The 25,567-nt window shown below is 36.1% G+C and overlaps 1 protein-coding gene across 5 annotated transcripts in view; it reads left to right on the top strand.

Annotated features, from left to right (window-relative positions):
• Window positions 1-25,567, top strand: part of LOC105473314 (neuron navigator 3) — an 899,580-nt gene that overhangs the window by 291,573 nt on the left and 582,440 nt on the right. Inside the window, exon 1 of one of the 5 annotated variants that reach the window (XM_071070567.1) lies at window positions 10,197-10,217. The exons of the other annotated variants lie outside the window; for them this stretch is intronic. Within the exon in view, the coding sequence (XP_070926668.1) occupies window positions 10,212-10,217 (6 nt within the window). The 5' untranslated portion in view covers window positions 10,197-10,211. Of the gene's footprint in view, window positions 1-10,196; window positions 10,218-25,567 lie in introns of those variants that run through there. 5 annotated transcript variants of the gene reach the window in all.

Here is a 25,567-nt window from a genome sequence, read left to right as displayed (position 1 = left end):
ACTCTCCCTCAGTTTCTTGCAGTAATTCACCACTTAGCATCTGTAAACAGAGCCAACCCTGGCAGGGAGTATAAGCATGCTATCTTGATATTACCTTTTGTTATTCTTCTTTCTAGTTGTTCTTATGAAGGGAATGGTAAAAACAATGTTGTGTGCACCCTGAACCTTCTCATGATGTCCATGTTGGCTTTCAAGGATGGAGACTTTAGAACTGACTGAAAGGTGTGCCCTTAGGTTTACCCATAAGCACAACAATTCATGCTCTTTCGTATGTGGAAACTAAGAAGTGAGTGTTCAGAAGTACTATGTAATAAAGAGAGAGCAAGTAAGGTAATAACTAAGATTAGGGCCTGCAGTATGACATGAATTAACTCTTTGGTGATCCCATCAAAAGACATTTTAGTACACTGGTATAAGTAGAAGCCAGAGGATCATAACTTTTGGAATAATGCACCTTGATCTATTGATTAATAAAAATTGTCAGAAAATATAGATCTGCTTTCAGATACTTTGATGAGCAGAAGCTGGATGGATCGTCATGATGAAGGGAGAGGCAGGATTGAACCTTGAATTATGGGTGGATCTATAATGAATTACATTCTTTCTCCCTCTCTCATTCTTCCTTCTCTCCTCGCTCCTTTCCTTCCTTTAAATGTGCTTATAGGCTGAGGAAAAGAAGCCAGTACAAAGGGAGATGCTTAAGTTATAGGTGGGAGATATTTAATGTATTGATGAAGTCCCTCATACAAAAGCTAGAAGCAAAGGGAATAATTAAAGATTCCCTACTGGATAAATTTAGAGATGGAGTTTGCGGAGACAGGTTTTGAGAGTTCTTGGTTGATATTTTATTTTTTCTTCTGAATCAGAAAGCTAATTTATCAGCTGAGAATAATGTGACCAGTGGAGTGAAGGACTGAGGAGTGATAGGTTGCAGAGAGATATATGAAAAGAAACTCACTAAGGATAAACATGATGAGGGCAGAGCAGTGCCAAGGCCCAGATGGAGTCAGAAACCATCAATCATACAGCCAATCTGCATAGACAATTTTCTTCAACATTTGCAGTTTCAAGCATTCAGGACAGACTGGATACTTTTTTGTCTAGGGTGAAAGGATCAATGAGTATAGCAGAAAGACAAAAGAAAATTGAATCAAGAATGCTGGAAGAATTGATCTAGGAAAGTAAGTGCAGTTGTAATGAAAATGAAAAAGTAATAGGAACAAAGGATTAACATTCTCAGAAAGATGAAGAATGTTTAAAATCATACATAGAGATACCTTAATAAAACTATGATACAGAACCTAGACCAGGGCCTGGCACAGTGTAGCCACAAAGAAGTATTTTATATATAAGTATTATTTTCCTTCTAGGAACCATAAATTAAATCTTATGTAGTTTTTTTTAGGTGGGGGTGCATTTGGGAAAAATAGTTCTTTAGAATGCAGTTGAGATGCAAATTGGGCATTGGATTGTAGGTTTCTTTTTTGTGATAACTTTCCTTCCTTTGAGTGTCTAGAAGGCTGTTTATATCAGATGGTGCTAGTATAATCCTCAGCTCACTTCTGTTTCTTGTGCCCTTATTTAGATAGCCAGGTTTAAATGGTGCTTCTTGGTAAGTTCCAATTAGCTTGGGGATATTTAGGTAGCTTATTAAGATTTAATCACGGTCTGCACAGAACTGTACTCTTGTGTTAACACTCATTGTTTGAAAAAACTAAACTTTCTTCCTTTAAACTCTAAACAAAAACAAATGGAACACTGCGAAATGGTTGGCTTTAGACTTCATGTTGCCATTCTTCATTCAACACTTATCGAGAGTCTAGTATTCAAATCAAGCTTAAATTATGAAGGATGGACTGAGGATTCAATAGCAAGGGGACAGGAGAGAAGGGGTTATATCTTGACTAATGATGAGTCATTCCAAAAGCACTTGAATTGTCTATGCTGTAGAAATGTCCCTTAGCTACAGCAATTTTAAATAATATAAGATAAAATGAAATCATGCCTTGCAAAATACTCTGCAATCATTCATTCAGCCATCTCAATAAAGCTTCTATACTCTCAGTTTACTCTTCTGTGAAATGGAAAAATCATCCCCACAAGGTATTATAGGTATTATAATTATGAGAATCAATAGCACTTGCCTGATCATAATCTCCTCTAACTACCTATAAATATAAAGTCCTTTGCCCACTTTTCTTTATATAAGAAGGTTCAAGCAATTGGTTATCATAATATTTTTTTTCTCAGTGACTAAAAGGGAACAAAGCTCCAGGCCATTTAGTTGTATTTGTTCAAACCCAAGTAAGAAGAAAGATAACAGTTCTTTATTTCAACACATTAATGTGTATTGGAACTTCTTTAACCTGTTATTTTGCTCAATAAGATTAAAGATAACTTGTATTGAGATTTCTTTAATGTGTTCATTTTGTCCTGTAAGATTAAAGACATAATCTTTTCTTAGAGGGAAGTGCACAAAATAATCATACTTCTTGGATCTCTGATTGTAGTAAAAGAATACATCCTATGTGGCAGCACGAATACATCCTATGTGGCAGCGCATGCCTGTAATCCCAGCTACTCGAGAGGCTGGGGCAGGAGAATCGCTTGAACCCAGAGGCAGAGGTTGCAGTGAGCTGAGATTGGGGCATTGCACTCCAGCCTGGGCAACAAGAGGGAAACTCTTGTCTCAAAAACAAAAAACAAAAAACAAAAACAAAAACAAACAAACAAAAAAAAACGTACACCCTAGAAGAATGGCATTAACTGGCATTTGTCTTAAGTTCTTTATAATCTTTGCCTTTCTTTCATATTCTTTATTGCATGTGATTCCACAGGGAACATTCTGCACATACAGGAATAAATTTTAACATACAATCACTATTTTACTGCTTTGGTTTTTTAAGACAGTAGTTAATTTTTCCCTCCCAGAATTTGTTGAGTTTCAGGTCTCTAGAGATACCTTCTGAAAAGCCTCATAGGTAAAAATAAGTACTTGGTAATGGCTTAAGAGTTAATATTTTGTATTTTGTCTACTGGGAAGTCTTTATCATGACACACAAGAAATGATGATTTGTTTCAAGAATAAGTTGGCTGTTTCAATCAAGGGGCTCAATGTTGGATGAGAATATTAGTATTTGCCATTTAAACCACAGTCATTGTATCCTGAATGTGAAGGAACAAACCATGCTATTAACTGGCCAATGGTTATACATAAAATAATGGTGTAACTTAGCCTGACTTTGTATTGTCTTTTAAACTTGTTTTTGTTGTGCTGATTTAGGTGCCACTATTTCATCATGTCTCATTATCCTCTGTTTATCCTTCTTAGTTAATTATCACACTATATTGATTTAGTCTGTTAGCTTTTCTAACTTTTCTGCTGGAATGTGAGTAACTTCAGGACAGAAATTATGTCTCACTCTGCTGCAGTCCTGGAACCTTGCACATAGTATGAGCTCAATAAATATTTACTGAGTTCATTTGTTATATGTATATGTATGTTAGCTTCAGGTAGAGGAAAACCCCATGAAAAATGTCTTCAACAATAAAGGAATTTGATGCAATAATTTAGGCTTGCTTTGATGAAGACTCCCATCATATTTTCTACAGTGCATTTAGTTCTTTACATCACATGTCAAAACTTCACTCTTATGCTGGCATCCCTTAAGGGAACAAAATGTCCGTAATCCGTTAGAGCAGAGAAACAATATATGTCCCAAACTACTAGGAACAGTCTTGAAACCCACTTCGATTGCATTCCTTTAGGTCATAAGCCTTTCTTGAACTAATAACTGTGGTCAGGTATAGAATATGTTGATTGAGTTTGCTGAGATTATGTGTTCTGTTCCTGAAAACTGATTGGATTCAGGAGACAAATAAATGTGAGGAAGCAATGAAAAACATTTACTATAATTAATAAATGGAATTCTAAGCCCCTAGTACATAATAAAGTGTATGTATAGAAATGAGACATTTTTTCTAAGTTTTCTTAAAGACATCTGAAAAATACTGCCCTTTAATAATTCAAAAATATTTTTACACATTTATGTAAGAATTTTCAAATCTGTTGGTAATAACACTGGCTGTACAATTAGCTGAAGTTCAAGAGTTACCTAAGGAAAAGTTATAGTGAGCAGTTTTCTCTACGCTATAATTTAGGAAGAATCTTCTACTACCCCAGAACTTACCGGGCTATCCCCTTAACTCAATGAGGAATTTTAGTCTCAACAAGGGATGCACTTTCTTTTGATAATAAGAAGACAACTGAACAACTGGATAAGGAAAAGCAAACATGGAAAAGACAAAATAAAGGGAATCAAAATTTTCAGATCCATGATTTTTGCCTAGAGCTATCCCTGATGTTTTTGACATCTTTAAAACTTGATTTTTTTGTGTGTGCATTTACATTTTGAAAGGAGATGGACATTTCTTAAATTGCCTAAGAGAGGGGATTGTAGCCAGGTAGTCAAAACCAGTATGGTGGGGGTGGTGTTGATTGTGTGTAAAACTCAAGTTATCTTCTTTTAGAATGTCTAATTATCAAGCATTCAACTGCAATTGCAGCCTTATTTTCTTCTGTCTGAACCCCATACCATTTCTATTGTCTGATCCATTCTCCTCTTAATCCCTGACTGCCTTGCAAAATTATTTAACTGTTTTCATTTGCATGTCTTGTCTCCTTACACAGAATGTAAACATTTTGAGAGCAAGAACTGTGTCTTACCCTCCTTTGGAATTAGCCCCAGCATTTTGTAAAGTAAATAATTGGTGCTGAATAAATGCTTATGGGGATTAAATCAAATGATCTATTATTTCACAGTGGTTTGTACAAAGGTGGTTGAATTATAATGATGTGAAAGTGTAACTTCTTTTTGCTAAGAAACATATTAAAACCTGAATATTGACAGGCAAAGTAAAAGATCCAATAAGAAATGAGACTGTTGAAAGACTTTCAAAAGGAATAGAACCATTTGAAATGTTTTCGTTGCTTTTCTAATGCCAGATTTCTAATGATTTCCAAATAGAAAATAAGGAAGAAACTTTATGGGCATGTCACTGCAGTTATATTACTTCTATAAAATCCATAAAATTGTCAAGATATGGACATATTGTAATGTTATTTGAACATTCTTCTTCTTAAACAGATCCAGGAAAATGAGGAAAGATGTGCAATCTCATTATTGTTCCCATATTTGTTGTTGTAAACAATGAAGTCCTTGTGTTTTGTGAACTGACAGCTTAGAATGTTCTGCCAAAAACCTTCTAAAGGAAGTCCTTAGTAGAATTAATCACAAGTGTCAATTGAGACAGTATTATCCTTTCCATGTAATTTAGGCAGACTGTTATATCCTGTGTGCAAAATATTTGCTTTGTTTTAGATATGGACTTGGGCCATAACAAGATGCTAATAAGAGAATGAGAATCTTCTGGTCTTGCTGAGACTCAAAATGCTAAGCAGCTGAGGTTACACCTTCTTATATGAGGCAAAAATATTTTCTAGGTCTACAGCCTAATTTGTCCAAGCTGGTAGCAATATTTCCTCAGTTGCATCGATCCAAGAATTCTAGAATGAACTGGGAGTTCTCTATTTTAGTCTCTTCATCTGGTCATTTGTCAAGTTCCATCAATCCTCCCTTTGAAAATCTTGGCTATATTTTTTTCTGGCATGCAGTGTGACATAGTAGAACTACCCCTAGACTGGGAGTCAGAGAGTCTGGCTTTAGTTTAGCTTTTTCTCTAGGCATTTGTATGACCTCCATCAAGTCACCTAACATTTATTGGCCTCAGTTTCCCCATTTTCAAGGTCCTTCCAGATCAAAGGTCCTTCTGTGATTTTCCTGAAAACAAGCTATCTTTTTAATATACATACATAGAAGTGGTAATCACATTTTTATTTGGTGTCTCTACCTGATTCTCTGCCTCCTAATACAGGACCTCTGACCACTGGCATATAAATATTTTGGAAACATTGCTTTATCTGCTTCCAAATCTTGCAATACTATTTATGTTCTGATAATCCTTTGAGTTTCACACAGATGATTTGTGCACAATTCTATGCATGGGTGTCATATTTCAATTTGAGAGTCAAAACCAAAACCGAAAAACCAAAACTGAAAAACACTTAAATGCTTTCAGTGGCTTCCTGCTGAAATCTGATTCATCAAACTTGCATTTAAGGTCCCCCCTCAACAACCTGGCATCATTTTTAAATTCCTATTTAAGCTCCTGCAATTCCAGTAGTTCCAGAGTCTGGCTATAAAGCAATATTACCTGGAGAATTTTTTCCTATGGATTAAGAGACATCAAATGTGGAACTGAAAGTTTCTTTTATTCCTTATAGTTGATTCTGATGCTGCTGATCCACTGTTAAATGTTTGAAAAGCATTGTATTTACCTCAGTATGTCTTTATGACAGTGATGCTTAAACTTCAGTCCACATCATAATGACCCGGAAGGATTATTAAAAGTTAGCTTACAGGGCCCAATCCCTGAGTTGCTGATTTAATACGTTAGAGATGGGGCCTGAGAATTTGCATTTTAAACAACTTCCCAGGTGATATTGATGCTGTTGGTCTGTAGAACACACTTTGGGAACCACTGGTTTATGCTAGTACCTTTCCCTGAGTGACATGTTGTAATCATCTTTACCTACCAACATGTGAACCATCATTCCGATACTGCCTTCACAGGGCAATCCTCACGGTCTCAGAAGCTCTCTGTCAGGATGCTGCTGGACACTTTATTTAGGCCTTTCTTATCATATAATCACATACTTTAAACAAAGTTAGATTTGTAAGCTCCTTGAGCCCTTACTTCATTTCCCATACAATATCATATCTCCACTTCTGTGGGTCAACGATTAGTACAAGACGGGGAAGTTCAATATACGTTTTTGAATGAATGTCAACCACATGAAAATTTATTCTCTCCTAGTCTTTTTGATATTTTACTTGTGGCCTCACATTTCCGTTTTCAATGTATTTTTGTTTAATCTCACAAGGTGTTCTTGAATAGTCATCGTTTAAAATTTTAGAAGGCTGCCGAATACTATTTTCAGGAGGATAAACGATGCTATTGAACTACTGATTTCTGAGATATGCTAATACTTGCCTACAGTCTTTGAAAAATGTTATTTGCTTAGTCATTCTTAATTAACCTCAAGTGCTGTCACGTAGAAAACATTTGTCCGAAGTTATCTTCCTGCCATGTCTCTCATATATACACATTTAAGTACACCTTTTACTTAATCTCGATGTCCTCCTTGTCAGGTATCTGTGTGGATAAGTGCGTTTGGTATTATATGGCATTTTGTTCAATTTATTTGCTAATGGGCAAATAAATAGCAAGTAGCTACTCTGGTTCACTCAGAACCCGAACTGTAATGTTGAAAGAGATGTGTCAGTTTGTGGAATTCATCCAATTTCTCATTTATAGATCAATAGACAAGTCATGTACGATCAGACTTGCGCTGGCTGCACACAGATAGAAGTGGTCACAGAGCCATAATTCTGTGGTTAAGATCTCATCCTAGAGACCTGGAATCAGTTGGACTCCATGTATTGACACTCAGAATTTCAAAGAACATTTCATATGTGACTGACTATGAGGCTTTCTGTGTCCCCACTGCACTGAAAGAGGCAAAGTTCTGCTGAGTAGGCTGCCAGCGAAAGTGAGCCTGGTCTCCATGTACAGAGAGAAGCAAAGCAGCTCCTTTTTCCCTTTTTTATTTGCAAAGTGAGATATTTTAAGTGTGTGTATATTTGATGAAGATGTGTATGATCTATAAACTTTGAGAAATAAAATAGACAAGAAAATAGAGTAAGAGAGAAGTGAAAACTAAACCTTTGAGAATACAGGATGTCCAGTCTTCAGATAATATCGAAATCCTCCATTAGAATAAAAAAGCCTATTAGAAAAAAAAAAAACTGTTTAGCTCTGCTTAAGAGTTACATTTATGTTTGCTAATTTTGAGTGTTTAATAATATGTATTTTCTTTATTTGAAATGCCAGTGTGAAAAAAGAAGAGTTTAGTTTTATATCTAATAAGCCACATCGGAGAGTAAAAACAAAATTTTTTTTTTTTTTTTTTTTTGAGACGGAGTCTTGCTCTGTTGCCCAGGCTGGACTGCAGTGGCCGGATCTCAGCTCACTGCAAGCTCCGCCTCCCGGATTTACGCCATTCTCCTGCCTCAGCCTCCCGAGCAGCTGGGACTACAGGCGCCCGCCACCTCGCCCGGCTAGATTTTTGTATTTTTTAGTAGAGACGGGGTTTCACTGTGTTAGCCAGGATGGTCTCGATCTCCTGACCTCGTGATCCGCCCGTCTCGGCCTCCCAAAGTGCTGGGATTACAGGCTTGAGCCACCGCGCCCGGCCAAAACAAAATTACTTTAACTAGGGCGCTTTGTAAGTCAGTGCTTCCAAGCAAAATCTCCATCCTGACAAGCAATTTTGTTTTCTAATTTTCTGTTTATATTCCTGGACCATTTTGTTTATCTTTTCTTCTTGTCAGAAAGCTTTTCCTTGAGTTGGAAAAAATTAGTTGCCAGGCCTAGATTTTTATGCCTTCACTTTCTGGAAAAAAAGAAATTATAATTTCAAGTGAGTTTGGTGAGGACAGGCAAAATATTGAAACATTAAATGTAAATAGTAGCTATTTTTTCTCCTATAAAATATTTTCTTAAAACATTTTAAAACAAGTTTTTATTTTAAAAGAAATATGTGCCCATAGTAGAAAATTCAAATGCATAAAAAATATAAAATGAAGTCTTTCAGAAATTTCTTCTCAATCACCAGTTCTACTCCCTAGAAGCAACTATAGTTAACAGGCCTGTGTGTATCCTTAAATAATTATAATCTATTTACATATATCAGAAATGGAATCATGCTATATATATATAGCACAGTCTTAATTTTTCCTGGAGTATTTTAAAAGTGCATATTTTACAATGATGAGCAAAAAGTGCTTTAATAAAAATAAATAAATGAGCATAGGTTATTAAGTATAATTTTTTTTACTTAAACAAATTAACAGTGTTCTGCCCATTGGGAGAAAAAGGACCAAGCTTCTCTTCGTGCTTTAATATATTGATTGAATAAGCTAGTATTCATTTATTCAAAGATGTTTGCTACTATTCATTGCTTTTTGTTGTCCCGTAAAATGTTGAGCTCAACAGATAATGATCCTGGAAATATTGTGCCACATATCTTAGGAAATATTTATTCATATGATTTCACTGTACAAGTCTAGTTTTATTGCTTAATGAACTGTTAGAAAAAAATGCTTTTAGCTTATTTTTTTAGAAAAGACTAGACTGCATGAGTTCATAATCCTAGAGTAAAAAGTGTGAACAGACTTTTTAAAGTATGGCATAATTGTTGGATAAATTATATTATATTATTATTTTAAATTCACTGTACTATGTGACTTGCATGGAAACACAGCCATTATTTGACCCTACTTCTGGAAGAATCAGTTCTCATAGATGTCTCCAATCATTATGTGCACTTGTAGATAATACACAATTTTGAATTTTTATAAAGTGGAGATTAGATATTTGATCTATTGCTGGATAAATGTATAATTTCCAGGCAGAGGTACTTACGTGAAGGCAAGTGATGTGTTCTCACAGAGAGAGGCTTTGCACTTTTCAGTCTCTCGTCCTCAGAATTAGTGTTTCCTTACACACCCTAGAGGTGAGAGGCAACAGGAGAGACCAGGTGTCCCTTTGGTAGTATCTGCATTGCTTTCCCTGTATAATTTGGCTTAATGGGTGTGTGCCTTTATCGAAACTTAACATTACTCCTTGTAGATTTATAAGGCATCACAACAGATTTTAGAACAAGAAGATACTTTCCCTAACATGGTTTTATTTTATAGAATTAAGGTTTTCCAGAAATATTCTCATAGCCTGTTATTTCTTCTCAATTTTAAAGTGCCAACCCCTTCAGTATGAAAAGTGATATGATTTAGCTGTGTCCCCACCCAAATCTCATCTTGAATGGTAGTTACCATAATCCTCATGTGTTGTGGAAGGGACTTGGTGGGAGGTAATTGAATCATGGAGACTGTTCCCCCATGCTGTTCTCATGATAGTGAGTGAGTTCTTATGAGATCTGATTGTTTTATAAGGGGCTTTTCCCCCTTTTGCTCAGCACTTCCTCTTGCTGCCTCCATGTGAAGAAGGACGTGTTTACTTCCCCTTCTGCCATGATTGTAAGTTTCCTGAGCCTCCCCAGCCATGCTGAACTGTGAGTCAATTAAATCTCTTTCCTTTATAAATTACCCAGTCTAAGGTATGTCTTTATTAGCAGCATGAGAATGAAACAAAACAAAAATAGTCTGCCTTATCAGCAATTATCAATCTCATTAACCTATAGACACATTTTGCCATGGAAACAAAATACGCTAGATTGTACTTATTGGTTTATTGGATAGTTGTTGGCAGAGTTTGCTCAGAATAGAATTATAAACAGTACAATGAGAGCATTTTATGCATAGATGATTCTTCTACATTCTTCAAATGTGTTCTTTTTTTTTAAAAAAAGAACTCAACAACTTTCATTTCACTTGACCAGCATTGCTGGTTTCTAAATCAGTCGAACACAGTGGTGCATAATTTTAGGGCATTGGGAGCAATGCAGTCAAGAAAGAGGTATGGGAAATAAAGAGTTAGCAGCAGGGCCAGTGACAGTGAGGGGTAAACAACATTTTTACATGAAAATCATGTTTCAAAGACTCAGGGTATCCCCTGTCCTTGAAGTCTGCCTTCTTGTTTCCTATTATTCTTTCTTGTCATTATTTGATGTTTGCTTTACAGAGTACAGCGAAGGGAAATTCTTGGTATTCAAGGCAGCCAGTATTCTTCCAGCACTCCTGCCTGTAAGTTAGAAAAGTGTATTGTTCTCAGTGTCTGTGGGTGAGGCTGGAAGAGCAGTATGTGAAGAAAAATGGCCTTTTCACAGTACAAACCCCCACACACTTCCATTTGTTTTTGTGTCCTTTGGAAATTTACCGAAGATTTGTAACTTTCCTTTGGTGTTACCGTTTTGTCCATTAGGAACTTCCAAGTTTTTCTCTGAAACGCCATTTATTTAACCACAAACCAAGTTTACCTGATGGCCCTTGTTTGATTTGATCCATGTGATGATGCACCCGTGATTCTAGTTATCTCTTCCACCCGCTGGACTTCCCCATGTAACTAAAACATAACATGAAGTGTATATTACGTAAAAGTGGGAATTGTTTTTCAACACATATGGATGTGCGCCTTGCTACTGGACTTGTGATTCTAGCAACGCCTCTTTGTCTTTGCCTTTCTTTTCCTGCTTTCTTTTCTTTCTCTCTCTTTTTTTTAAATACAGGGTCTCGCTCCTTCACCCAGGCTGGGGTGCAGTGGCGCTATTCAATGCATTATGTGGGGAACGTAATCTTAGCAGCATCCCTGGCCACTACCCATCAGATGTCAGTAGCACAACCTTCCCAGTAGTGACAACCAAAAATGGACCCAGACATTGCCAAATGTCCTCTGGGGGGTGAAATTGTCCTTGGTTGAGAATCACTGCTCTTTAAGGAAAGGAAGCCTGGGCACAGATCACCTCTTATACATACAGTTTTTTGTAATGAAAGTGTCACCCTTTCAATGTGGATGTTAGTAGCCCTGTATCTTCTAGGCCCCTTTTGTCCTCAGCCTGACTATCCTTGCAAAAAGACATTAAATTTTTTTTTTAAATATTTATCACTATTATGTAATGTAATATATTTTAAATCATTTATTCTTTGAAAAATGGAATTGAGTTCTGTGTTGAGCAGGCACTGTCCTATGCAATCAGCATTCATAAACAAATCATATGAGGCAGTATTCACTGAACATTTAAGACCACGAATTGTAGAGTCAGACTGCCTAAGTTGAAAGCCTGGTTCTGGGCCTTCTGGCTGTGTGACCTTCCACAATGAGTGCCTCAGTTTTAACCTATGTAAATGGTAGTAGTAAAACTACGAGCTTTCACACACTTGTTAGGATTGAACACAATCATAGATATAAAGTACTTAGCCCAGTGCTTGGTGCATAGTAAGTACTCAAAGAATGTTCACTGCGTTATAGTAGATGTCATCATTATCTTTATCAATAGTGTTCTCATCAAGGATGTGCTCCTTCAGGAGAGCAGCTACTAATCCTGAATGGAGAGGTGGTAGCAACATCTGGAGACTTATTGGAAAATATAAGCTCTAAGCTGAGCCCTGGATGAGAAGGTCAGCCAAAAGATAGCTAGGTGATGAAGTAGAGCAAGGACATCACATGCAAATGTTGTTTTTTCTTTGTATGTATAATTTGAGATATAGAAACAAGTAAATATTTCTTGGGTTTTTTGAAATATTTTAAAATGCAGTCAATTTTCCTCAACTTGTATTTCTGAAACCACAACTCTATAATTTATAAACGTTTATTTTGTAATTAGAAAAATTTCGTGAAGGACTATTTATACCATTTTAATGAAGTATTTTATTTATTTATTTTTTCGAGTTTGGGAGTACATGTACAGGTTTGTTACATGGGTGAACTGTGTGTCACTAAAGTTTGGTGTAAAAATGACCTCATTACCAAGATAGTGATCATGATAGTACCTGATTTATGGATCAGTGTTTACACTGTCTGTTGTTCCCATCTTTGTGTCCCTGCATATTCAGCGTTTAGCTCCCACTTTCAAGTGTGAGCGTGCAGCGTTTGTTTTTCTGTTCCTGGGTTAGTTTGCATAGGAAAATGATCTCCAGCTGCATCCTTACTCCTGTAGAGGGCATGATTTCATTCTTTTTATGGTTGCATAGCATCCCATTGTGTATATGTACCACATTCTCCTGATAAAGTCCACCGCTGATGGGCATCTTTATTGATTCCATTATTTGCTATTGTGAATGCTGCTGCAATGAACATATGAATTCATGTGTCTTTTAGTAGAACAATTTATTTTCCTTTGGGTATATACTAATTAAACCAACTGAGATATTTATAGTGTGGAATCTTGTTTTTGCTGTTAATTGTCAGTCTTCTTCAATTAGGGCACAGACAAATTTAATTTTTTCTTCTCCAATTGGTATAGTTTCCTCTCTCCGCTGCTGTGGCATTTCATTTCAATATCATCTCTTCCCTTCTTTAAATGAGTTATCCATTTGTACACTAACTTATTTGCAGGGCAGAGGGGGACATTGTCCTCATAAACTTTGTATAAAGCACCAGTGATTTCACTAGTCTTCACCCAAGCTTCACCATAAATTTCATATTAGTTCTTCCATTTTAGCAGAATTCATGTTGGAGTATTTTTTCTAACTGATGTTTTATCCTTCTTAGTGCCTCAAACTATATAGTATTCAGACATAAGAAGTTAGTATGAGGCTGGGCACTGAGGCTCACTCCTATAATCCCAGCATTTTGGGAGGCCAAGGTGGGTAGATTACCTGAGGTCAGGAGTTTGAGACTAGACTGGCCAATGTGGTGATACCCCGTCTCTACTAAAAATACAAAACTTAGCCAGGCATGGTGGCAGGCACCTGTAATCCCAGCTACTCAGGAGGCTGAGACAGAAGAATCACTTGAATAGGGAGGCAGAGGTTGCAGTGAGCCGAAATCACACCACTGTACTCTAGCCTGGGCAATAAAAGAAGTTAGTATGGGTATTTTGGTGCAAAAATTTTAAATCCCTGCATAGTTTTTTCATAATATGCATTTTTCTTGAACTTTTTGAAGACCCTTTGTATATATGATGTGGTACAATCACCAACATATGCATAGGCTTCTGTGACTCACAGAATAACCAATGGGGTAGGGGGGACCAGTTTACAGGTGAGGAAATTGGGCTCAGAAATGCTAAGTTACTTGCCTAAGTTGACTCAGTAAATATCAGAACTGAGCTGGGAGACTAGATCTTCCTCCCTCCAAAGCCTGCTATTTGTACTACATGCACCTACAAAACCTGCTATTTGTAGTACACACAGACACACAGACACACACAGACACACACAATTATGTATTAAAATATGCTCCATGCAGTTAGTCACCTCCTCCTTAAAAAACCTCTTGCTAGCTGTGTAGGTGGAATGATATTCTGCAGAAAATCTCAACATCTTTTCTACATTTCTTTTATATTTTATAATCCTAAGAGACTGCTCGTAGACTTGAATTACTGTTTGTTTTAACTTGTCACTGGTTTCATAATTTTTTGCAGCTCCAAAAGAACATAATAGAATTTGCTATAGCATTTACATGATACTAAATAGTCATTTATCTTTTCTATTCTTGTAAGCTTCCCAAGCACATCTTCTGTGACTTTAATACATTTCACAGTTTTTCTCATTGAGTTTCACATGTATTGGAAACTCTTTGGACAGCTGAATATTGTTTTGCTAGGGTATACTGGACAATTCTTAAATTTTGAAATTTTGGTAAATTATTGAAATGTGAATTTTGATATTTTAAAAATTTTGATAACTGTAGTAGCCAGTCCCCAGATGTTCCCCAGTGATCCCCACCATCTGGTGTTCATGCTTTTGACATGCCTTCCTAAACGGAGTACAGCTGACTTGTGTAATGAATAGGCAGTTGCCAGAAAGATGGAATGTGACTTCAGGTATAGATTGTAAAACTCATTGAGGCCCCTGTCTTGTTCCTTTGGATCACTTGTCCTAGGGAGATTCTGGCTGCCATCTTATGAGGTGACTTAAACAGCACTATGGAGAGATGCATATGATAAAAAACTGAGACTTCCTTGTATAGAACCACCAGGTTTGTATGCCTACTATGCAGTAACATACCAATACACTGAGACAACAGGGTTTGCAGCAGAGAAGCAGTCTAATGATTTCAGGGCAGTAAGCAAGGAGACAGGAGGGATCCTTAAATCCACCTCCCTGAGAAATTCTGGGCTGGAGCTTTTAAGGGTATCATGGAGAGTGAGGGGCTGGAAAATTGGATCTATTGATTGGTCTCAGTAAGATGGATGAAAATAACAGATATGAAAACTGCATTATTTGTTCAGCTCCTAGTGGGTTCCTTCAGACCAGCTGGTGTCAGTGATCTTACCTCAGTAGTTTCACCAGTATGCAAGACCTGAAATAGTATCTCAAATGGAAAACTTAAATTTTATAATTTTCAAGTCATTATCTACAGAGCAGTTAAGGGAAACAATAATCTTGTGACAGTGTCTATGTGAGTCTGAGGCAATAGTCAGCAAACAACTATGAGAAAGCAGGCCAGAGAGCAAGCTGACCTAATGATTAATGCTGAGTGTGCTAAAAGTTTGGTTTGGTTTTGTCTCTTCCATTCTTCCCTGATTAATTGTATAGAATTTTTAGAGATGGCTTCACTCCTATCTAGACCAGGTGAGTAAACCATCTAGGCAATGGATTCCCCAGCCCCAGTTGAGCCTTCAGATGACTGTAACCTCAGCTGACATCTCAACTGCAGCCTCATTAGAGATGCTAAGACAGAATCATTTAGCTAAGCTACTAACAAATTCATAGCCCATAGAAACTACAAAATAATAAATGTTTACTACTTTCAGCCATTAAGTTTTGGAATAATTAGTTACCCTGAGCAATAGTCAACTATACAATACTTCTTTGGAATGATTTTAAATTTCTAGATAGGCACTACTAAAATACAAGCAAAATATTAATTACTCTTCATATGTTTTGTCTACTAGAAATGGCTTACACTTTTTGTTCATAGACACTCAATATTGGATTGAATAATAATTATATTAGTTGATACTATTGTTAGTATTTTAAGTTTAAAATAAATGAGATATGTGGAAAGTATCAAATTAAAGTGTTATACAACTAAATACTATCTAATTAAATTTATCTCTAAAATTTTGCAGTGTGTTTAACATGTATATGTATAATTTCTCATATCAACAAAATAGCTTGAATAGATTCTACTGTAATAAAAATGGCAGTAATCCTTGAATATTACTTTCATGTCAGTATTTTGTAGAATATATTCATTGATTTTGTAATGCTCCAGAGAAACAGAGAAAGAAGGAAGAAGATAGCAAGGAAGACAAGGCTGTAAATATTACTAGCACTCACCATCTACAAATCAAGAATTAAAAGCACACAAAATCGGCCGGGTACGGTGGCTCAAGCCTGTAATCCCAGCACTTTGGGAGGCCGAGACGGGTGGATCACGAGGTCAGGAGATCGAGACCATCCTGGCTAACATGGTGAAACCCCCTCTCTAATAAAAAATACGAAAAACTAGCCAGGCAAGGTGGTGGGCGCCTGTAGTCCCAGCTACTCGGGAGGCTGAGGCAGGAGAATGGCGTAAACCCGGGAGGCGGAGCTTGCTGTGAGCTGAGATCCCGCCACTGCACTCCAGCCTGGGTGACAGAGCGAGACTCCGTCTCAAAAAAAAAAAAAAAAAAAAAAAAAAAAGCACACAAAATCTAAATAAACAGATTGTCAGTATCCTACTTGAGGTTTCTTCTAGTATCCAAGGGGCTTATGTTTCTTTCAGTTTCATTGTCAGGATAAGCTTTGTGTTATGCAACCAGAAAATACAGCTTTGAAATCTAAAGGACATAAGAATTGCCTTAGGAGATTTGCTCCCAAAATAAGAATCTTCTTGTCATAATCATTGAAAAGAATATACTTTTATAACCCGGGTTAGTACTATATTGGACACTTACCATAATAAAAGCGTTTATTGGCCGGGCGCGGTGGCTCAAGCCTGTAATCCCAGCACTTTGGGAGGCCGAGGCGGGCGGATCACAAGGTCAGGAGATCGAGACCACAGTGAAACCCCGTCTCTACTAAAAATACAAAAAATTAGCCGGGCGCGGTGGCGGGCGCCTGTAGTCCCAGCTACTCAGGAGGCTGAGGCAGGAGAATGGCGGGAACCCGGGAGGCGGAGCTTGCAGTGAGCCGAGATCGCGCCACTGCACTCCAGCCTGGGCAACAGCGTGAGACTCCGTCTCAAAATAATAATTAAAAAAAAAAAAAAAAAAAAAAAAAAAAAAAAGCGTTTATTATACTTTGTCATATTTTGGAAAGTGGCTTCTTACATTGGCATATGATCACTGCCAACCATGATTCTTTGTGCTTCTTCAGAAAATAGAGCTGTCTCATCAACCCCCCTTAGGTTTATTAATGCTGTAGGAAGCCATGAAGCTTCCTGAAATATTTAAAAAAGAATTTATGTCCATCAATAGTATTTTTTAGATTCCTTTAGCTTCTGCTGATTAAGGCCATGAATGACGTCAGGCAGATTCAGAAATCAGACTAAATCTTTTCTACTGGCCCTTTGTTCTGACCAGAAAAATTGCATTTCATTTTTCCATTTACTCTGACAATATTCTCTATTGGTAAAGTAAATAAAACATATGTGTTAAAAATCTAGCTGTGACTCTCAGCACACTTCCTTGTCTTTGAGCTTTGATTGCAGGTGTGCTTGGCCTTCTAAGCAGGCATTGCATGGGTGCTGCAGATGGTGTGTCCTGTCAGTCTGATTCACACATGATGTATGGCATTAATTGTTTTTGGAGTATTAAAGGGATAAATGCCTTTGCTATCACAGGGGACACATGGGGAAGAAAAATAAATAAGTAGAGTTGTCATGGTGCAAATTACTTTCTGTAAATCACCATTGATCTTCACGTGTCTCTTTCTCTTTTTTTTTTAAGCAACATGAGATATTCCATTCTCAAAATGACTTTGGAGTGAAAGTAATTATTTTAGGGAGAGGGAAATTGCACGTTAATGTGACAAAAAGTCTCTCTCTCTCTCTCTCACACACACACACTCTCTCTCTCTCTCTCTCTCTCTCTCTCTCTCTCTCTCTCTCTCTGTCTCCCAGGCTGGACTGCAGTGGCACAATCTCGGCTCACTGCAAGCTCCGCCTCCTGGGTTCACGCCATTCTCCTGCCTTAGCCTCCCAGTAGCTGGGACTACAGGCGCCCGACACCACGCCTAGCTAAGTTTTTGTATTTTTAGTAGAGGCGGGGTTTCACCGTGTTAGCCAGGATGGTCTCGATCTCCTGACCTTGTGATCTGCCCACCAAAGACAGCCTCCCAAAGTGCTGGGATTACAGGCCTGAGCCACTGCACCCGGCCCCCAAGCTGTCTGTTTTTCTACAATACCACATTAATCAAGGTACATAGTGCTCTGCAGCTATGTTCCTTGATGAACTATGTTCATCCATATGGATTTTTTTTTTTTTTTCCTGGAAGTTGGAGGATAATGATTATATAATTATCCAGAAGACAGGAGACTTGTTAGTTGTACTTGTTCCAAAATATGTAGAAAAGCAATAAAATCCTCATATCTTAATTCCTGGTTTTGCCACATTATATTAATCACTGTGAACTACTGTGACCTCTGAGTAAAATTGTGTTACATTTATTAATTTTGATATAGAAAATTTATGAAACATAAAGCTGGATGACATATATAAATGTATATCTGTAACTTATATAGTTTAAAAACTTTCTAGTAAAGACGCTATCTGGTGTCTAAAACACTATTGAGATTAGACACAGAGGTAGCAATTCTATTTTCATCTAGATAGGTGCATAAAATGCATATTTGTATGTGTTCAGAGAAGGTTGTTTTCACAGTGACTTTCAGTCAGTAATATCTGTAATACAATTTTTTCTTAGACAATGTCACATTAGAAAGTGATGGTTACCAAACCATGTTGACAGAAGTGTGACTCGCTAAACATCGAGTGATAGAAGTGACTCATCAGTGTCTGTTTTGGATGTCTTCGTATAGGATGGACTTTGAGACTTGAACACATTTGTAAGAGCACGAATATGTCCTTTGCAAATTAAAATATAGTATCTTTCTGTAACTGAAAAAAGATTGATTTTTATATTAAAATTAGATAAGATCAAAATTAAAATAACAAAATTAGTTCAAAAATAAGAAAGGCCTGTGTTTACCCAGTGTTTCTTAAGGCACCAGAGAGCCATGGCAGCATCTTGATTAGAGATTTACCTCTGATTTTGAGTTGGTACCTCTGGTTTTGAATTGTTTTTGAACTTGTAGAATACCTCTGGTTTTGAATTGTTTTTGAACTTGTAGAATACCTCTGGTTTTGAATTGTTTTTGAACTTGTAGAATACCTCTGGTTTTGAATTGTTTTTGAACTTGTAGAATACCTCTGGTTTTGAATTGGTAGAAGTCTGAAGCATTCTGCACTGTGACAGATCTCCTGTATGACAGAGAATTTCCTATCCAAAGTGCCTGCACAGCTCTTGCACAAATTGTGTAACAAAGTCAGTAATAGTTTAGATGAATATTATCTAAGAGGTAGCATAATTAGAGATAAAAAAGTATTCATGGAAATCTATTTTATCCCTGCTCACCATTATTTGGGTCTAGCCTGTTCTCTGAGAGAAAGATATCTTTATACACTTGTTGTCTCAAAGAATACTAAAATGACAGGATTTTCCTTGAGTTTTCTCTTGAAAACAATGAGGGACATAATCCTTATCAGTATCATAAAGACAAACATTTCAACCTTTAAATTAAATTGATAGCATTTCCCCAGGGAGAATTATAGATGGAAGTGTCTATAAAAAACTTCAGAGCATGAATTTAAGAATCAATATCCTTAAAGAAAATAAGATTACAAGGAACTAGATTCATTTCTTACCACACTAGTAAAATGATTATAGGAAGTAATTCTGTATCTAAACTCATCCATTCTTTCAACAAATGCTTTTTAAGCATCCATTGTGTGTCATTCACTGCTCTAGGAATCAGGCATACAATAATGTCAAGGGAACCTACATAATAAAAGGAAGACAGAAAAAAAAATGTCAGATAGCTCAGTAAGCACCAGAAAAGCAGGGTAAGTCAGTTGAAAATGACAGAGTATGTTATTTTAGATGGGCTAGCCAGGAAAGGATTGTCTGAAGAGGTGACGATTTGAAAAGTAGAAATGAAACAAAGGGCAGATACAAGCATGTGAATATCTGGGAGGAAATCAGTTCAGTAGAGCAATCACTCAGTGCATAAGCTGTAAGCATAGTCGTTCATGTGAGGAACAGTAGGGGACGAGAGAACTAGAGGAAAGTTGCAAGAAACAAAGGTGGAGAGGTAGCCCAAGTGCCAAACACGTGGGAACTCTGTGGTAGCCCATAGAAGCAGCTTTTACTCAGAGTCACCTCAGAAGCCACTGGAAGATCCTAAGTATAAAAAGGATCCAGTTTGTCAAATGTTTCAAAAGGAACACTCTGCACTCTATATTAAAAAGCCTGTGGTCTGGGAAGAGTGAAAGCAGGTAGGCTAGTACCATAGTCTATGAACGATGAGGTTGGACTTGGACCAAGTGGTGGACATGCAGAAGGTATGAAGTGGCTATTGAAGGTGAAGTTTACAGGATATGCTGCTGGATGAAATGGAGGCTGAGAGGGAAGAATGACTCCAAGTTTTATACATTTTCTTCAATTTATGGGACGTTCATTTGAGAAGGTAACATTTATCCCAAAATTAAAATTGACATTAACCATTAGCTTTAACCTCTTCAAGCCCTTTCAAATACTGTAGTGTAATTCAAGGCAGCCATCCCTAATTCTTAGTATTTCAGTGGCTTATTTTAGATTGTATGTTTTTCCAACCTTTGATTTTGCCTTCCATGGGTTTATAGTAAAAAAGTCAACAGATACAGTGAGGTTTAAAAATATATATTTAATTAATAGATACTGGGCTTAATACCTGGGTGATAAAATAATCTGTGCAGCAAACAACCATGGCAGACATTTACCTATGTAACAAAGCACACATCATGCACATGTACCCAGAACTTAAAATTTGGAAAAAAATTTTTTTAACAAATTTAAAACTTTTAAAATGGTAAAAATATTTGCATTAATATCTTCAATAAAAGTAAGTACTTAAAGTCTTCAACAAAACTAATATATATGTATGTATAAAATAAATGAGGTTCAGTATCTCTTCATATGTTCACTTTCATTTCCTCTTCAGAGAATAACATGTTATATTTGTTATTCTACTGAGTTTTTAATTATTTTTACTCATTTCTAGGAGTACTTTATGAACCTGAATATGAACCATATGTATTTAATAACTCATTGTTTTTAGTTTTAAAAATATGTATGAAAATACTTTGTGAAAGAAAGAATTATAGTTGAAAGTATCTGTGAAAAACCTCAGGGTGTGAATTTAAAGCTCAATCTCCTTAAAGAAAAGAAGATTATGAAAAACTAGACTTGTTTCTCATTATACTTGTGAAATGATTATAGAAAGAAATTTTGCATCTTAACTCATCCACATCCGGCCCACTGCCATTACCACTAATGCCCAAGGAATGACCCACCTCATTTCCCAGTACCCAGCAGAGCCTCGTCACAGCCTTCACTAACTACTGCAGCTTAAGCCACTGAGAAACAGACACTACTGGTGCTGATTACAGCAGAAGAAATCACATGGAGAATACACTATTGCACCCATCCCTAATCAAAGCCAAAGTATCCTACTCAACCAACACTATAGATAAATCTGTAGGAAAAAGTTTTTCCCTGTGAAATCCAATCCTTAAAATTGAAAGATGCAACTGTTACAGCAAGTGCTTATATATCAACATAAGGACACAAGAAACATGAAAAAGCAATGAAACATGAGACCTCCAAAGGAACACAATTATTTTCCAATAATGGGTAAACACACACAGAAAAATCTATAAAATGCCTGAAAAATAATTCAAAATAATGAAAATAAATTAACTCATGAGATACAGGAGAACACAGATAAATAATGCAAAGAAATCAGAAAAACAACTCATGGTCTAAGTGAGAAATCAACAAAGAGATAGGTATAAAAAGAAGCAAAGAGAAATCCTAGAACTGAAGAATTCAATGGTAAAAGTAGCAGATACAATTGAGAGCTATAGGAAAGATGAGATTAAGTATAAGAGAAAAATTTCTGAACTTGAAGATAGGTGTTTTGAAATAATCAAGTCAGACCAGAAAAAAAAAAGATAAAAGAGTATGAAAAAACAGGGCATGGTATATGACATATGGGCCTATGGGACATGATAAAGTGGCCAATCATATGAATTTTGGGAATTCCAGAAAGAAAAGAGAAGGGTGTAGAAAACCTATTCACAAAATAATAGCTGACAAATCTTTAAGTTTTGCAAGAGTTATAAACATCCAAATACAGGAAGTTCAAAGATTTCCAAATAATCTCAATCCAAAAAAGTCTTCATAGCAAAATATAGTCAAACTGTCAAAAGTCAGAGAGAATTCTAAAAACAGCAAGAAAGAAAGCATTCAGTCACATATAAGGGCATCCCCATCAGACCAACAATGGATTTTTCAACGGAAACCATACAGGCCAGGAGTGAATAGTATGATGTATTCAAAGTGCTGCATAAAGAAGAAAAAAACCTGCTAGCCAATAATACTATTCCCAGCAATGCTATCCTTCCAAAATGAAAACTATATAAATAAATAAAGTCTTCCCCAGACAAGCAAAAACAGGGAACTCATCTCTACTAGACCAGTCCTAATATAAATGCTTAAGGGAGTCCTACTTCTGGACATAAAAACATGGTATCTAATATAATGAAAACACACAAAAGTATAAAACTCACTAGTAGAACTGATACACAAATGAAAAAGAGAAGGGAGTTACAAGATATCACTACATCCAAATTGTAAAGCTAAACAATAAAAGAAAAAGGGACAAAGGATATACAAAACAAAACAATTAGCAAAATGACAGAAGTAGTCCTCACCTATCAGTAACATCCTAGAATGTAAATGGTTGAAATTTCTCAACTAAAAGATACGGACTGGCTGAATAGATTTACAAAAACAAAACAAAACAAAAAAAACTATATGCTGCCCATAAGAAATACACTTCCCCTGCAAAGATACACATAGACTGAAAGTGAAGGGATGAAATAAAAAGTTTCACACAAACGGAAAACAGAAGTGTGCAGGAACAACTATAGTTACATTAGACAAAATAAACTTTAAGTAAAAAATATATAAACACATATGTTCCACTATATGAAACAGTGACTAAAAATCAATACAATCATTAAACAAAATACTTTTTGTGAAGATGAAACTGATAAACTACTAGCTAGACTAACCATGAAAAAGAAGACTCAAAGTAGAAAATGTAAAAGGACATATTACAACTGATAGTACAGAAATACAAAGATCACTAGAGACTATTACAGGCAACTATACCCTAAAAAGTTGGAAAAAGAGCAAATGGATACATTGCTGGACACATACAACCTTTCAAGACTGAACCAGGAAGAAACAGAAAAGTAAACAGACCAACTAAGTAATGAGGATAAGTTAGTAGTAAAAAGACTTCCAACAAAGAAAAGCTCAGGACTGGATGGTTTTCTATTGAACATATAAAGAAGAACTAACACCAATTCTTCCCAAAGTATCTTCCATAAGGAGAAGGCAATTCTTCCATAATCCCAGCATTTCCCTATTACCAAAATTAGGCAAATATACAACAACAGAAAAGAAAATTACAGGCCAGTATCACCATGAGCACAGATGCAAAAATCCTCAACAAAATATCAGTAAATCAAATCCAATAAATCCATCAGAAAGATAACACATGGTGATCAGGTGGTATTAATTTGAGGGATGCAAGGATAGTTCAACATATGCAAATCAATAAATGTGATATATCACATCAACAAAATAAAAGACAAAAAACTAGATCATCTTCATAGATCCAGAAAAAGCATTTGATAATATTCAACATCTCTTAATGATAAAAACTCTCAACAATTCAGACATCAAAGAAAGATACCTTAACATTGCAAAGGTCATATATGGCAAACCACAGCTAACATGGCACTGAATGAAAGCAGCAACATGGTTGAAATTGAAGGTTATTATGTTAAGTGAAATAAGTCAAGAACAGAAATGAAAATATCACATGTTCTCAATCATATGAAGGAGCTTAGGAAGTTGATGTCATGGAGGTAGAAAGTGGAATAATGGCTACCAGAGGCTGGGAAAGGTAGGAGGTGGTGAAGAGTGATTAGTTAGTGGGTACAAACAAACAGGAGTAAGTTCTAGTGTTTGATAACACAGTAGGGTGACTATAGTTAATAGTATTTTGTTATATATTTCAAAATAGCTAGAAGACTTACAATGTTCCCAACACAAATAAATGATACATGTTTGAGTTGATGGATATCTTAAATCCTCTGATGTGATTATTACACATTGTATGCAGTTATTAAAATATCACAAGTACTCCATAAATATGTACAACTATTATGTATCAATAAAAATATTTTAACACCCCAAAATATGAGAAAAGAGATGGTTTCAGAAGCAAGAGGCTTCAATAACCCATGAACTAAAGAAGCCAAAATGAGTAACTGGAAATAGACTATACTTAAAATTAATGATTAAAAAGTTAAAAATAGATTATTCTTGCTTAACATGATTTAGATTTGTAACCTAAGAGAAGAAACACAATTATCAGTAAAATACATGAATTTTTCAATAGTAATTTGTATAATTAAACTATTCATTATGTTATCTATTTTCTTTTTTTTTCCTATTTGCAAATTGCTTTTCAAGAATCCAAAATCTGTCCAGGTGTGGTGGTTCATGCCTGTAATCCCAGCACTTTGAGAGGTCAAGGCAGGCGAATTGTTTGAGCCCAGGAGTTGGAGATCGGCCTGGGCAACGTGGTGAAACCCTATCTCTACTAAAAAAATACAAAAAATTAGCCGGGCACAGTGGAGAATGCTTGTGGTCCCAGCTACTGGGGAGGCTGAGATGGGAGAATCACCTGTGCCCAGGAAGTCAAGGCAGCAGTAAGCCATGATCTCATCACCACTGCAGTCCAGCCTGGGAAATAGGAGTGAGACCCTGTCTCAAAAAAAAAAAAAAATCCAAAATCAAAATGTATCCTCTGCGTTTTACAGAATTACAAATTTCTTAATGCATTCTCAAATCCATTGGAGATACTAAATTTAATGTACTTAGTAGGCAAACCTTAATTGCTCATACAATTAAAATAATTTTATGTTGCAAATGTTAAGAATGTCTAGAACAGTTTTTCAAATGTTGTCTAATATCTATAATACTTCAGAACAATTTATCCTGGCATGAAAGCAATAAAGTTGTAAAAAATGAGAGTTGATTTATTTTTAAGCCCATAAATATTGTCTTTCTTTACAGTGTAGCAACAAGATCCCAACTGGCTTGGACATAAGTATTCAATAAATATTTGCAGCATGATTTATCTCTAATTATAAATTTTATGTGCTAAATGAAGTGAAATAGAAATTTTGAGAATGCTGTATTAATTATACAAATAGAGCAGAAAATAATGTGGCTTTTAAAGTGTAATTGTGGTAAGTGGCCTTTCATTTGACATTTTTAAGCTGACCTGGCAATGCTGAGATCATCCACAAATATTTATTCAGTGCCCATTATTTAATGTGCATTGTGATTGGAGCTTAAAATTTTCACTTGTAAAGTTTTGGGTAATAGAGCTCTTTTCTATCTGGTTCTCTTTATCTCTTGCTTAGACTAGACTA

Source organism: Macaca nemestrina, chromosome 10 (assembly GCF_043159975.1).
Source record: "Macaca nemestrina isolate mMacNem1 chromosome 10, mMacNem.hap1, whole genome shotgun sequence".
Taxonomy (NCBI): Eukaryota; Metazoa; Chordata; class Mammalia; order Primates; family Cercopithecidae; genus Macaca; species Macaca nemestrina.
Note: the sequence above shows the minus strand (reverse complement) of the source record. Positions and strands in the feature narration are given on the sequence as shown.